Here is a 16,641-nt window from a genome sequence, read left to right on the forward strand (position 1 = left end):
TTAAAATATGTTATCCTCTAAACAGCAACAAAAATCTTGTAAGTAGGTCTTATTATCTCTTTTTAAATATAAGAAAAAAACTAAGTTTCCAAAAAGTTAACTTGTCCAATGAAAGTCTCACTCAAAGCTTTAAAAGTATGAAGAGTTATACTAGATCCCAGGTCTATCCAATTCCAAACTCTTCCCACACTAGTTTCTAATGTCAAATAATGACTACCACCACCTGAAAGCTTACTGTATATACTAAAGCAGCCCACAGTATGACACCACAAAATCCCACTGAGAGAGACGCCCTGCTACTCCAAGTTGACCAACAAAGAGCCTGAGGGCCAGGGAAGTGACATACCTCACACCCAGTCACACAGCAAATAAATGGGAAGGCCGAGTTTCAAACCCAAGAAGTCTGACTCAACCATTACACTGCAAGCAAAATAGAGAAAGTGAGAAAGCTGGTCTTGAGAAGATAAAATCCAACAGATATCACAAACATGTTCTACTCTAAACCCCACCTAAAACACAACTCTTCTCTACAGGATTCTAGTCAGCAATGAGGGGCAGAGGGCTCTGGGCTCAAATCTTAGATTCAGTACCTATTAGGTGTGTGAACTCGGTAAATTCACATCACTTTTCTCTGGGCTTCTGCTTCCTCATCTGCAACATGGAAATAAAAAAAATGAACCTCCACAGCTGACAAAAGAATGAGATCACATCTACTAAGAGCTAAGCATTATGCTAGAGGGAATTAAACCTTATCTCATTTTAACCTTACAATAATCTTTCAAGATGCATTATCATCACTTTTAATGATTTAGGATAGCATCTCAGAGGTTATGTGGTTTATCCAAAGTCACAGTTATTAAGTGACTATAGAAAAGTTTAAATTATACCCTTCATAATTCAAAGATAACACACTTTTCCTCTTATGCCAATGGTATCACCAAGTAGAACAAACAGTTCTCAAAATATTACTTATTCCTGCAGAAGTTAATCTGAACCACAGCGAAATTATCTATTCGTATGACCTTCAGCAATCTAATAATAATTCTGTACATACAGTATTTTCCAGACTCTCAAGACTCTTGACCATCAGCAAATGTCATTGACATGTGTCCCATTAACCTCAACAGCCAAGGAAAACCCACTCCGATCCTCTCCCCTTGCCTATTCCCCTGCGCGTGTAACAAACCTTTTTACTTTCTCCATGTACACACGACTATGTACACACTACTAATGTATAAAATAAACAACGATGACCTACTAGATAGCACAGGAAACTGTATTTAATGTCTTGTGATCACCTATAATGAAAAATAATCTGAAAAAGAATACATATGTGTGTGTATAGATAGATTACTGAATCACTTTGCTGCACACAAGACGCTAACACATCATAAATTAGCTATATATCAATTTAAAATGGAAAAAAATTCATTTATCTGTTGTCTAATTTTCTTATTGTCTCTCTTTCAGATTACACTGGTAGGATTGAGCAGTGGGCAGGGAACTTAGAGCCCACAAAGCCAGAAATATTTACAATCTAACCCTCTACAGGAAAAAAAAAAAATGTATAGATCTCTGGTAGGGTGTAAACTAATATAACACAAATTCAGAATTAATAATTTGCATATAGATATAGGGTTCTGCTCATTAATGTACTTCTTCAAAGAGCATAATAGTATAAACAATTTAGTAACAGGAGTACAATTCAATACTATTTATTTAATGTGAATGACCTTATAAAGGCATTTTTATGTATTTTAGAAGCATCCAATTAACAAATAATGTAGTAATAACATGCTTATTTCAATCCTCTAAAAACCTCTAGCTTATTGTTCTAGCCCTGAGTTACAGTAACATAAATGTAAAATGTTTTAGATTGGTATTTTTAAAACTATTTTACCATTTCCAATTTATATTTGTCTTGTATAAAGTTGTAAAAATTAGTTGTTTTAATGTGAAACAAAAATTCAGTTATTTATATTCACATTTTTTTAAATTTTCTATACAAATAAATGAATTTCCCCCAACTATCTATCTGATTTCCATTTGAAGTCAATCCCCATACACCTTTTCCAAAAAAAATGCTTCACCTTTCAAAAGTTATTAAGGTGAAAAATAACAAAATAAATGTCTAAAATAAATTGTACAAAAAGAAAAGTCCCTTCACCTGGACCCAACAATTGTCAACATTTTGCCACATCTGTTTTATGTATGTGTTTGTTTTAAGTATGGTACTGACTTCATGAAATGAATTCATCATGCACCTCTTTTAAGAATGAGGACATTTCCCTACATATGCGCAACAGCATTATCACACTCATTAAATATTCCATAGTATCGTCAATATCAAGTCTATACTCAAGTTTCCTCAAATATCCTAAAAATGTCTTATGAAGCTTTTGAAAAAATCTAGCATCCAATCAAGGTTCACATAGATGACCAATTTCTGAGACAAGGGCCAAAGTTGTCTTCAAACAGTCTTTTGGTGTATATTATCTCCCCACTTTCCAAAAACTTGTTCTCCGGAAAAGCTGTAGGAACACAATTTCCCCAGTACTTTCCTGGCAGAACCATTCAGCAATGGAAAGGTATTGGGATAATGGTGGGGAGGAAATTGAATTTCCAATTATCTTGGTGGATTCTCTTTTCCCAATGAAAATATCTAGATGAAAATGCTATCTTATCGTAGCTGATCACATTTCTTTATAAATATATATACCTAAGCCAACATTCACTGATCATCAAGTGAGAAGTCTTGTGACTAAAACCAGCCGGGACTTAAGAAATTAAGCTTTAACTGTTATCACTAATAACGTAATAAGAATCATAAATAACCATCCAAATACCATATCATTTTACAAAAAGAAACAATATTTTATATAAGTCTAAAGAGTGTTCTTTACTGGTCACTGAAAACGCCAGTTTTAGAAGACAAAACATACTTTTTCAGAAAACATGGAGTCAATTTTTACAGTTCACTAAGTTAATAAAGTTTTAATCATTCCATAAAAAGACCGAATAGCTGGCATATTACTATGCCTATGCACTGAGAAACTGACTTCTCTGGCAATCTGTTTTGAAGCTTTCAAGCTTTTACTAAAGTGTAAAACTTATATTTTGAACAATGCTTTATTATATCAATCTTATAAATATATATATTTCTGAATAGCATGAATCAATTTTTTTCTTACTATCAATATAATTAAAGTATATGAATATTTTAAAATTCTTTCCTAATTTATTTAAAGTTCAAATTGGAGCAATTTTTGACTACTAAACTGTCTGGGAAATTGAGATTTCCAATGGGAACACTGTCAAATTTATAAAAACAAAAAGATCAGTATTCTGGTGATTCATTTTCAATATATTTTCTGTATTGTTAATTATGAGTGAACTCAGAGTATTTTCCAATGTAAATTATACACAAGACTTAACAAATAGAGAGCTAAAACTGCAATCGCCTTTACAGAAACCAATGAAAAATCTATACACAGCAATGAAATTGGCATGCAAATAAAAGAACTGTCAAGACATGGATCCCTAAAAATAAGCCTACAATAACTATTTTAAAGGCTGTGTGTGGTCTCACCCATACATTTTGGCAAGATGCACTTTCTCCAACCACAGCTAGATTCATCCAAATGCAGTGGCACTGGAGAGCCTCTGTCTCACCTGTCAAAGCTGAAGAACGTTGTTCCAAGGACCACCATGAGTCCATGGAGAAAAGCCACAGTGCTACAGCTGTTATTGATAAGCAGTCTCTAAAGGAGAAAATACTTCAAACAATTAAGCAAATCATCCTTAAGAGATACAGACAGACAGACAATATACTAATGTTTAAATGGTGAGATGACAAATACTGTGCCAGGGCTGAAACAGTGACAATTTCTATACTGGGGTATGAAGAAGGAATCTTTCATAAATAACATGAACATAATACTCTTCTCTAGTCTTTATCTAATTTCTATACATTTACCAACTCAAAAACTCTTATTATGTTCCCTTATTGAAATATTTAAAAACCTCCCTTAAAAAAAAAAAAACCTCAAAATTCATTTAAACTACTAAGGTACTACATTCATCAAAATTACTAAAGTCTGACAGATTAAAGAGTATAGAAGATTAAGATTTATAAACAGAAATGCTAAATATATTAAAACCTGATTTTTTTAGACGATATCTTCCTATCTTTTTCAACCACTTTAGAAAAGCAGGTTTTTTTTGCTTTAGACTAACCTCCCTACAGTAAAGCATATGGACTGATCAGGTAAGCTATAGGTAGGTTAAGATAAATAAAAAGAGCAAGAAAAACAATCATTTTGGAAAGAAAAATGTCTCTGAAAAATTCAAGCTCCTTCTCAAACCTGGCCAAAAAAAACAAAAAACAAAAAGCAAAAAACAAAACAAACAAACAAACAAAACTGAAAATGTAAATAAAGAAATATAGCTGGCTAGGTAAAAGGTTTAAATAATCATGATGAACATCTCATAACTTTATTTTTCTTACTAGATGACGATGTCCTCGGACCCTATTTAACAGTGCAACAACTCAACTGAAAGAAAAAGGGTGCCCTTTTGTGCCTTTTCCAAGAAAGTGAATATCCAAAAAGTTCTCATTACAAGAGTTTCACCTACAAGCAAGTCCCACAGCACAAAGGCTCCAATGTACTATGATGTCCCACAGTTTCATTAACTACATTCTCTAAGTACAAAGGATCCAAAAAGATTAGTTTCACTTTTCCCTAGATATATTTAGTACATTAACCAGTATAGTTGGCATATTATTTTTCTTTGGTTGTGTCAGTAGCATGTTTGATATAAATTTTATTAAGTGGTAGTATATGTAACATTGCATTGTGGGTAGTAGTTTCCTGCTTTACCCTGGCCACATCCTCAGCTGTCATAGAGCATGTTTCCCATATTTTCTGCAAGTTCTCGCCTTTTTTCTCTTCTTAGAAAAATGACAGCAATAGAAGATGAATTGTTCTAGTAATTATAGGAAACATGAATTATTTATACAGTTACATTAAACAAGTATGGATCACTCTGTACTTCGAACAATAGTCAAAAGGGAGAAAAAAAGTAATCCTCATAATTAAAGTGTTAAAGTCATGTGAAACATTCTGCTACAGTAAATTAACAGAGGAAGGGATTAAAAACTGTTAAAAGAAAGAAAATCTCAGTAATCAGGTGCCGATACCATCTAACAGATGAGCTGTACTATATTAAGATGTAACAATGAATTGCCATGTACGTCAGAAGCTTCAAACCTGCCAGGTATTCATTAGTGAAGATTAATGTCAATTTCCCCTACTAGAACCTTAAGAATATACTTTGGAGATTTTATAGAAATGTCAAAACAGGGAAAGAGAAACCAAAAAAGGAGGAGAGAGGGAAGAAAGGCGGGGGGCAGAGGGGGAAAGGGGAGAGAGGGGAAGACAGAAAAGTTTAACTACTTTCACTACTTTCCCTCTTGGCATCCAGTTTCCACATAATCTCACATTTAGACAGATAGCTGCTAATACTAACCAAATGAAGTTGTTCAAACAATCATGGATATGGCAGTGCTTTGGGCTTTTCTGTAACTTAAAGAAAATGGGAGGGTGGAATACTCTCATTACAAAAAGCACCACATAAAAAAAATATATATACATACAACTTTTTTAAGCGCCACAAAATAAAACCTTCTACACACATACAACCCACACATATGTGCAGCTGTGTACATGGTTTGATACCCCATTAAAATAAGGAAGCAGAATTAAATCTCTTGTAATCATAATTTAAAATATTAATAAAATTAGACATATTTTACTCAAAGTTTTTTCAAAGCATCAATACAAGGCCCAAAAAGTGCCATGCAAATTCCAACATCTATATATCAAATCGAAAGTCAAAAAAATTGTCACATACCAAGTTGAAACAACAAATTAACAAAATTCCTTGCTAAAACCTCATAATCAGCAACCAGCAAGAACATTTTAGGCCAAAATAGGATTTCTACAATTTATAAAATTCCTACATAAAACCTATTTTGCTCCTATTGTTTTCAATTAAAAGAAAAATAGAGCAACAGCAAATACAAGTTCAAAAGAATTTTTTTAAAAAGCCCAGAAATATGCATAATATTGATATGGGTAAAACTTCTGTATGAAAATAGAATCATTAATTCAGAAAACAAAAAATTCAAAAAGTAACAATGAAGATATATGCTACATTTAAAATGCTACAGTGTTATATCATATACAATATATGATACCAATGCTGACAAGCTTATTAAATACAAGGTAATGAGGAAGCAAAATAACTTCCTTACTTTTTGAAATTGTTTCCAAGTTCAAAGCAATATTTCATTTCCGTGGTACTACAATACATCATTTATACAGCAGACCTAAACTTGTTACTTACTTCAATAAAGCAAATACTACTATATCCCCCAAAAGGACGAAGTTTTGAGGGTCTCTGAAAAACCAAAAAAAAAAAACCCTGTAGTTTTCATTTCTGATTTTAAGCATAGTACAAATTCATAATCAAGAGCTTTACCTGCAGTGACTTTTCTGAGTCACTCTCTCTTCATCACATGTGTATGCTATTTCTAGTCAAACCGTCAACTATCAAATATGTACCAGTTATCACGTTTTTAAATTTTTACCACAAAGTAACATTTGCTCCAAAGAGGACAGATTTTCAGTTTGTTTTTTTGGGGGGGGAGGGGGGCGGAATATATATGTGTGTGTGTATACCTCATATATGTACACTGTTTATGTGTGTGTGGATAATAAATACACAAACTTTAAAGCACATGACTTCACTACCTTTGTCCTGTTAGAATTTGATGGGCCTCAGCAGAACAGAAGGAACATGTTCAACAATATCTATTAAACTCTTAAGTAAGAAGCAGTGGTCACCTGGACCCAAAAATTATATGCAGGAGGGTATGTGCATAAAGAGAACAAGCAGTTAAGAGACACAAAGATGTTAAAAATTATTCAAATACATATAGTTAATTTGGAGGACTAAAGAACATTTACTAAAAAGATATTTTTAAGGGAAAAAATATTTAGCAAAAAGTTTGGAGTTACACGATGTCAGAGAATCCTAACACAGAAATCAAAAACTCATTCTGAAAGAAGAAAGGCATTTACTTACCATACTAGCAAAGTTTTTTCAATTGCCCCATTCTGCCACTATTGTATGTGCGTATGGAACTATGCTTAGAAATTCTACAAATTATAAAGACAAAGCCCTCCTTTAACTTACTTCAGATATTAATTACATATAGATCCTGCTATACACCTTATTTATAAAAGAGAATAAATGAATAACTTTTCTCTCTTTTGTAGAAATAACTGCATATTAAATGAAAGCTTTTGCTTTTCAATGTAAAAGATGTTTCAGAACACAATAAAGCATGATAAATCTATATTTAAAATAAAACACTAAAATGTATTTCTACTTTTTTATCATCAAAAGTTTATTATGAAAAAATTCTAGACATTTAAATGATAAAAGATGAAAGTCATTCCCACAAGTTCCTAGCATATTTTGGGCAAATTATTTTTTTGTAAAGAGACTCATAAACATGTTAGTACATTTATCTTTACCGACTATAAACCAAAAGCAGATAACGAACAGTACTAAGATGACCACACAAAGGGGTATTTTGGGTCTCGCATCTCTCTCAGCATTCTCCAGCACTTACCCCGTTAAACACCCCAAATAATGTCTTGGAGTTCATGTCTCCGCCCACCCTCCCAGTCATTTACTTCGTGCCACTCCTGGTTACTATCACACTAGGAAGAAGTCTAACATGCAAATTCAGAGTGGCGTGGATAAATGGCAAAAAAATGCCTAGAAAATTGGTCTGTTCGGCTTCATAATTTTTGTTGAAAAAATACCCTATTGCTCTCAACTGATGAAAACAGGAAGCTCTATTCATAAATATGAAATTCTCTGCCTATGATATATAATCATCCTAATAAGAAAATGAGTTCTATACATACATGTCCAAAGGGGCAAAAAAGGAGATAGTTTCCCAAAGATGTTTCCAATTTTCTTCTGAATCAGAATTAGCAAATCGAGACGACTAACATACTCTGTCTGTGTGCATTATTCCTTACTACACACAGCATTTTGTAATTTATTTCAAACCCTATATTATAAACAAAAAATACAATTTTCTGTTAACCCACTCTACTCTGAGAAAAATCAATCACATTGAACAATCTACATTACAACATAAGAATTTTATATGTTTGTATCAGATTTCCTATCAAAGGATAAAGTTAATATCCAAATAAACTATTCAAAGGATTATACAAGATGAAAAATAAAATTACAAGCATAAAGAAAACTAAGATTCATCCAATAACTGACAGTTCTTGCCCTTCACTTTTATAAGATCCTCAAACTAGCCATGAGAAAAAGGTAAACATGATATAAAAGATACTAATTACATTTAATCTTTTTGTAGAAGCCGGCATCTAATATTGATCATACATCAACTAGACAGACATGATTTAATATTTGTAAAGGAATCCCCAGACTAACACTTTCATGACAGCCAATTACAGTCAAGCCCAGCAAGCAGTTTGCAACCAGACCTTTAGAAAGGTAAACTTTTTTACAATGAGTTACAGATTCACAAGTTTAAGAAGACAAGAAAAAGGAAAACAGAAGGACTCCAAACACCCAGCAAATATGAAGCAGACCCCAGAATGTGATACAATCCAAAGATGTAAATTATTGTAAATCATCACTGTTGTTCAGAATTTCACACACAGCCTCTTGAGCCAATTTTGCTCATTTTTCCGCAGACACAATAATGAACTAAATAAAAGGAGGAGGCACAAAACAGTGGGAGTGGGGGGACAGAAAGGAAAGCCCACAACTGCAGAGCTCTGCTCTACAAATGCTTAACCTTCCAGGAGTTAGGGCTCCTTCAGCATTTGTATTCTATCCAAATCCTCATGAGTCACAAAAATTAAAAAGCTATATCCTTCTGGATGCCAGGAAGGGCCTTACCACAAGCCTTTTGTCAGAGAGAGAGAGAGGGAGAGAGAGAGAGGAAGAGAGAGAGAGAGCAAGAGCTGGGGGGAAAGCCACAGTGGTAGGCAGTCCCACTTGACTGTGAGTACTGTGAGGTCACAAACCACATGATTCTGTCTCTCCAGTAATAGTGCTTGCAAAAAAAGGAGTTTTAAAGCTTTTGCTTTTTTGGATTGTGTGAATGCTTCATTCGCCTCACAAACAACCACAGAACCACAAGTGCGGTGCAAACTTTCTCCAGGAGGACAGCAAGAAGTCTCTGGTTTTTAAATGGTTAATCTCCGCAGGTCACTACCAGCCACCGAGACCAACAGAGGCAGTGAGTGCTCTCTAACCACAGTCTGTGCAGTAATAGTAGGTCCTTCAAATATTTGCTCATTCTCTTTTTGTTTTGTTTCCTTGCTTTTCACATGTTACCAGCTACATAATTTCTTGACAGAAAAAAATAAATATCAAGTCTATGTACTGCAGGCATACTGTAAAACTAAAACAAGGTTTGGGTATGGTTTGTGTTTTCAGTTTAAGGCTGCAAGCAGAATTTACAACAGAGGGTACAAGTTCTATCTGAAAAAAAAAGGAGGGACTATGGCATCAAACAGCCTCTTCAGCACAGTGACACCATGTCAGCAAAACTTCTTTTGGGGTAAGTGTTATCATATTTTAAAATCCTCTAAGAGATGAACCTGTTAAACATAATGGTATGTTTCTTGCATAAACTGCTAGCTTTTCCGGATACCATTCTATTAAAGATCATAATAATGCTATTTTGTTGCACTAGAAGTGGAAAAATGAAATTACTGTACAATTTGCATTTGCCATCTGTAACTTATCTACTTCTCGGACTAATGACTTGAAATAGAAAAGATTATCTCACATTAGTCTAAATGTTTTCTAGAGTTATAGAAATGAGGTAGTTGAAACAGTAAAGTTTAATATTCTCATTAACCCTCACTGAAATAAAAGTAGACATTAAATTAATCAAAGTATTGTGAAATAGTCACTCCGGCAGCTCCCAGTATTTGAGCAAACTTTAAAAAGGAAGCAATTTTACAAAATAACAGACCAAAGAATTATCCTGACATTATACTCTACCATGTAAAACAGAGAAATAAACCTGTAGTATAACTAACGTTTTAACCAGCTCAACTAAAAGAAGTTTACAATTTTAAACTGCATCATAAGATACCTGCTTTGTTTCCTAAGCTGTTTGTTTCTACACAGCTTTACATAGTTGAGGCATATATTCAACTGAAATAAAATTATAAGTATATAACAGCCATTTTTTAGATTTTTAGAGTTGCCCAGGATATCCGGGATAATGCAAAGCTCACAGAAGTCTTTAAAAAACTTAACTTACGTGCAATTATAATTTTAATTTACATCCACACACTATTCTCCATTGGTAGAACTTGTTATAAACACATAGCAAACATTGAAACGTCTAGGATCTTTTTAATCATATTCTTGAACTACCAAAATGAGTATCGTTTCATCTCATAAAAAATAATACTCTGAAAGGATACCCTGCATGATTTAAAAGAGCCATACCAATTAAGTCATGCTGGACTTTAAAAGAAAACAGGCAAAATATAGTTCCTTAATATTTCAATTTCAAGTCAGTGTTGCTTCACAAAAGTAAACTACTTTAGCATTCATGAGCCAACATGGTATTATACAGTAAAATATCTAAACACTTACAAGATTTTCTTTATGATGTCCAACATGTTCCAACTACAAGGCAAGTTTATAAAATTTTCTTTTATCCTTTGAAATAAACCCTTTGGCTGTGTATATCTGTATTAACTTTTGCTTTATAACTTACAACTAACGATTGGAGTTTCCTTTACTCCTCCTACTTCACACATTTTAACTGGCTACCAGAGGATCAGTCTTAGTTTTGGTCAAAGAGAAATAATTAAACCTGACGGAGAAAAAAGGGTTTCTCTTAAAAGGGTGAGGAAATGTACTCTGTATTTTACCAAAAAATGTAAAATTGCTGCAGTAACTCCCTCGGTGGCTCTAAGTGGGCCCCTCAGTTATAACACATACAATATAATAATCACAGATTACTTCTCCGATTTAATGAAAGGTAATGAGCATTTCTGTAAAAATCTCTGCATTAAGGAAACAGAACGTACATACAACTAGACTGCATGAACAACTCCTATTATCATTACAGCTTATACACAGAAACTTTTGCTGTTCCTACCCAAGAGATGAGGGAAAAAATGGTTAAAACTATTGTTATATGGAGGGATAACTTGAAGCAGGCATCTGTCTCAAGCAGTTAAGTTACTCTTCACAATATTCCTCTGTTTAAAAACAAAAAAATTTTCAAACCAGACTGGGAACAACACAAATTTCAAGGACTACTTCAGCATTAGACATACAAGTTATTAACATAATCACAAAGAATATTTTTAAATGTTCTTTATGCTATCATATGAGGGAGTCTTATATTTCTATAACAATCCTTAACAACTATTTCTATAGTAAAATTTTCGAAATTTGACCAAGTGTTGAACAAGGCATGATCGTGAATTAGACAATCTTCTATCACGTGTCATATACATTTAGACATTATAACTAATTCTTCCTCTTCTGAAAAGTGGAATTTCCCTCTCCCACTCCCAAATAGTACTTGAGAGCCTGGACAGAGAACGTAAGATGAACCCATCACAGCGGACTAATTACAGGTGGGTGGGGGACACTGTGTATAGGTTATCATCACACTGCAAACATTTCTCCATTCTGTCATCTTTCTGAAGTCTCAAACCTCACTTCAGGCTTTAAATTCTTACATAATGATTATCAGAACAACCTAATGAAACGTCAAAAAGTAGGCGCTCTGATTTTTGTAAAATAGTTTTTAAAATTAGGCTCTTCCTAGGCGAGGGACAAAGCACATGCTGACCAACTGTCTCACCTCAAAATAATGAGTGAAAATAATGTGTATGCAAGAGAGAGACAGAGACAGTGAGAGACAAAGAAAGTGTTTCAGTGTCCTTGCTCTCTCAGCAAACCATTTATCTCAAGAATTATCTGTACTACTCAAAATCTGTCCATTATTTATCATACATAAAGTCCGTTAAAACAACAGAGGTAACTAATGGAGTATCCTATCATTAAGAACTAATTTATGAAAATATATCCGCTGACAGACTAATTTCTACCTAAAACCTCTGTGCCTGATTGAACATGATGTGTGAACACTGATTTCTAAAACAGTCATAGTCCATAGCAAGAATAAGTATTTCATGGTAACAAAGTGTCATAACTTGCTTCTAAAACAAGAAAGCTCAATTCCAAAAATCCAGGGAGATGATTTAAAAAGAACATTCGTAGAATACCACTCCTATATATATTAAAAGTTAATAATATCAATGCAATTCCCAAAGATTCATAAGTTACTTTATATTATAATAAGTAATCCTAATTTTACATGAAAAATTGGTAAAGATTTAACTTTTAAACATTAAAATATATTAAAATGTAAAAGACTTAAAAGAAATCACAGAAAGATATTTTGTTTGTATGAACCTCCTGATAGTCTCCAAGTCACAAGAAAGGCATGAAATATTATACATGGTCACATTATATTTCGGTTATTTTAAAAGAAGAAAAAAGTCAATCTATTCAATTACACCCTTCAAACTAATCACTAATAGTTTGACTTGTTTAAATCAGTCATGCTAAAGTTAAATTCAGTAAGATAGAAATGTTCCAGTTTGTTAAAAGAACACTGAAATATTTGATGGTTAAATAAACTGCGGGGGGAGGGTGAAAAACTAACTCATTGAAGCCACTAAGATTTTATCAAACACACAGAATTAATCTTTATTGAATAGAACCATTCACAAATCAAAACTCACTGTACTTCAATACTCTCAAGCAGCGCTAATCAATTACAAACCTTTTCTAGTGCTTCAAAACTCATGTGCTTTCAATTTTATACACTGGTGGTCCTCAAGTACTGTATTGGGGCTGAGTTAAGACATTCTGTATCACAACTTTTTTTTCAACAAATATTCATCTAGAGGGCTTTTTTTTTCCTCTCAAGAGCTGCTCACATGAAAACTGTGGTAATATTTTTATACTGTACTTCTTTGTTGAAGCAAAAGGTTAGAGGTTACCTAAATACCTCAACTGTATATACAAAAAAAGGGAAAAGGTAAGTATTCACATAAAAAAATCCAATGGGACTGGATTATTTGTTTTTGCATTTCCTATGATTAATGATGCACCCATGCATACTTGAACACGGATGGCAAAATAGGGTAACATCTCAAATTCCTCTCCAAAGCATGCAAATACCAACCTTCCATGCTGTTCTAACCCTTGTTCCAAGACACCAAAATGTGACAAAGCTAAGTCAAAATGAGGTCATGCAAAAGCTCCTCAAAAGCATTAAGAATGCAAATGCAACTACCTAACAAAAGTCTCTAGAGATATTTTTACATAAAGGGTTCACTAGAACGGTCCATCTCTACTACCTCTCTTTAAAAATAATACACATACAGTTAAATAGATAAATACCTTCCATATGAAAAAATCCCTCCTGTAAACAACAAAAATGTAAATGTGACCAGGCCTAACTACTTTTTTTCTAGTCATCTGCCATGCAAGACTTAGTGTATCTGGGTAAACCTATTGGGAAATCTGCCTAAATTAGCATTGGTTTTACTAGCACCCATTATTAATACTATCTTTTTTATCCTATACCAATGAATTCCACTAAAGACAAATTTTTATTTTAAAAAATATTGTCATGAACCTTCTATAATAAGGATAACAAAAAATTCCATACTCAGTATTTTCTAAAGAGCAAAATATTCTAAGCTGTCTAAAGCAGATGGAAATTCTTCATGAAATCTGAGATGTTTAATGCTTTAAAACAAATCTTTAGAAAGGGGAGTCTAACATAATGAAAATATACACCTTAATACACAATCTATTGCCATCTCAAAGTTTATGGAATTCAGCGGATATGTATTTTGATTGATGTGTTACAATTCAAAAGAATAATGGGGAAATTCTATACCTTATTCAAAGGGAGTTTCCTTACAATTTTACAGTTGACCACAAGCTTTCGTCCATTCAGCAGCAATCACACAGAAAACAGGCCATACATCCCCACAGAACTTTTTAAAGATCTGTACAACAGTTTAGATTAGATGCTCTTTTGCTACATCGTATACAGTATCTTCATCTTATGTTGAATTCTGAGGAATGTCTCCCCTTAACATTATTTATTAAGGATGTAGGATTCAGGTTTGAACAGTGCTAACTGTAAGCAACACCACCTCAAACATTTCAGGTGTTTACTTATTGTTGAACAGGATATTAATTCTAAAGTGTATTTTTTCATAAATATTCTTTCTTCTACTAATAAATAAAAACCTCATCATTTACCAAGATATATAAAACAATTCCCAGATAAAATGAGCCACAGAATTAAAATTCCCACATAAGCATTTAATATGTGCAGTGGGAAAATGTCATTATTCATACACCTCCAATAAATACTCTATATTCCTGTTAATACTCATAAATGCAAATCCAATGTAGAGTCTAGGACTAAAAATCCTATCAAGTGTGATTTGGGCTCTAATTATATGATTTTCAATTTTTATATCAACTGCCCACAAAACAAGGAACTCTGCACCATATATACATATCTTAATTAAATACAATTTTAATAATATTTATGATATTTTTAAATCATGGATTAAATACAATTTTAATAATATTTAAGATATTTTTAATTATTATATGGATTAAATACAAATTTAATAATATTTAAGATATCTTAAAATTATTATATTGATGTCAGAAAATTTACCCAGCTACATTATTCTTAGACATGTATTTAAGATGACGGTGGCAATTAGTTTAAAGACTGTTATCTGCACTACTTCTATTGCCACCCCTTAAGAAGTTATACGTTAAGAGGTACATTAGAGAGAAATGACAGTCCTAACAAGGTACATCTAAAAATCCTGTGCAAGGAAAATAATTTGTACCACAAAATTGAAAAAATTTATTTTACGTTTCAGTTTTTACATCAATGATGCCCAATGAAATCATTATACCATCAACTATTAAAATACATTTACATAAAAGACTTAGTTAAAAACTCAAAAATTTAAATGCACATTTATAGGTTCCCCAAAAATTATATGAACCATGAGTGTGGCCAACTTTGTTTACAGGTTTCCTTATTGTTAGATATTCATTATAGTCAAATATCTTGCAATTAAATCCATTCTGTGCTTCAGTAAAAACAAAAGCAAAAGCAAAAAAAAAAAAAAAAGAAAAAAGTAAAAATGCTAGCCAAATCACAAAAACAATCATCTATAAGGTTTTATGACATGTATATGTACTGTTTTTCTTTTGGAAAAATCAAAATAATGATGTTGCAATATTCCATAGAACTTTATATGGACATATTTTTATAGAGAAGCTAAATATCTGCCATATAAATACAACCTCAATTTCTTTCAATTATCAAAATTTTAATATGAAGTGTATGAATTTGCCTGTGCATATGAATGCACACACACATCAGACTAGAGAACTTGGGAAAATAACTGTAAACCTGGAAGAAAACAATTACAAATAAGTTAACTGAGGTATTGTCTGCAGTTCTTTTAGAAAAAGACTTTCTGCATGTATACTAACAGAGAAATGTTAATCTGTAAAACTGTTAACAGAGATTAGGCATCTGCTGGAAAATACAAGATAAAAATAATCAAAAACTATATGTGTAAAACACAAGGATGTTATTTTCCTGTTAGGAACTTAAATATTTAAAGTAAAAACTGATATCAGTTAAGCAAATTATTACTGTTCACAAGGAAAATATGAATGTAATTAACCTGTTAACAGATACATATTTACAGACATTACCTCAAAGAAACAACTCTGGCTTGGCGCCAAATAGGTCTAGTTTCTATAAATTTATCCATTGCCCATGTAATCTAGGTAAACAGTGTGATTTTTAACTTTGTTATTTTGTTTTGACAGTAATAATTATAATTCATTTTATTTTTAAATTTTTCTATGAAATTTTAAACTTCAAATTCCCAGGTTATCATTATTTCTACCAAGTGATTAAAAATTACCTAAATGGATCTAAACAAACTGAATTCACTGTGAAGCGGAAAAGAAAAAAAGTGCTGTATTTTGCAATTAATATTTCACTCGTTGGTTTTAGTGTAATTTGATCCTAGAATTAGACATGAGTAGCCAAAAGATCTAGAGTGCAGATTCCCTTTAATTAATAGTAGTTTTACTATAAAATTTTCCTAAGTACAGTTCCAAGCCTAATTTTTTGAAGAAAAGTGAATACTCACTTTTTTAAAACTTTTAAAATAGAAATCTGCAATATTATGCTACGAGAGGGAAAAAACCTCCCTACCCTAATAATCTATCTACATGATGTCAATCATTGTGTTTCCCATAAAATGCATAACTGTAGTAGTAGTTTACATTCATACTAAGGACCTGGGCACCCAATTCAAAAATACTGCGGCATTTTAAGAAGCTATCTACAAGAAAACTTCCATCAAGACACTACCAACCTAATGTCAG

At 32.5% G+C, this 16,641-nt stretch overlaps 2 protein-coding genes across 3 annotated transcripts in view; one reads left to right on the forward strand and one right to left on the reverse strand.

Annotated features, from left to right (window-relative positions):
* SUPT3H (SPT3 homolog, SAGA and STAGA complex component) overlaps positions 1 to 16,641 on the reverse strand; it is a 395,053-nt gene that overhangs the window by 331,742 nt on the left and 46,670 nt on the right. The window lies entirely within an intron of this gene.
* The window catches only part of LOC125135140 (runt-related transcription factor 2-like), a 48,934-nt gene continuing 41,447 nt past the window's right edge, over positions 9,155 to 16,641 (forward strand). The window contains exons 1-2 of one of the 2 annotated variants that reach the window (XM_047794879.1): positions 9,155 to 9,367; positions 9,568 to 9,691. In XM_047794879.1, coding sequence (XP_047650835.1) covers positions 9,230 to 9,367; positions 9,568 to 9,691 — 262 coding nt within the window. In that variant the 5' untranslated portion in view covers positions 9,155 to 9,229. Of the gene's footprint in view, positions 9,403 to 9,567; positions 9,692 to 16,641 lie in introns of both variants that reach the window. The other variant, XM_047794880.1, reaches the window with a different exon arrangement.

This window comes from Phacochoerus africanus, chromosome 9, assembly GCF_016906955.1.
Source record: "Phacochoerus africanus isolate WHEZ1 chromosome 9, ROS_Pafr_v1, whole genome shotgun sequence".
Lineage (NCBI taxonomy): Eukaryota > Metazoa > Chordata > Mammalia > Artiodactyla > Suidae > Phacochoerus > Phacochoerus africanus.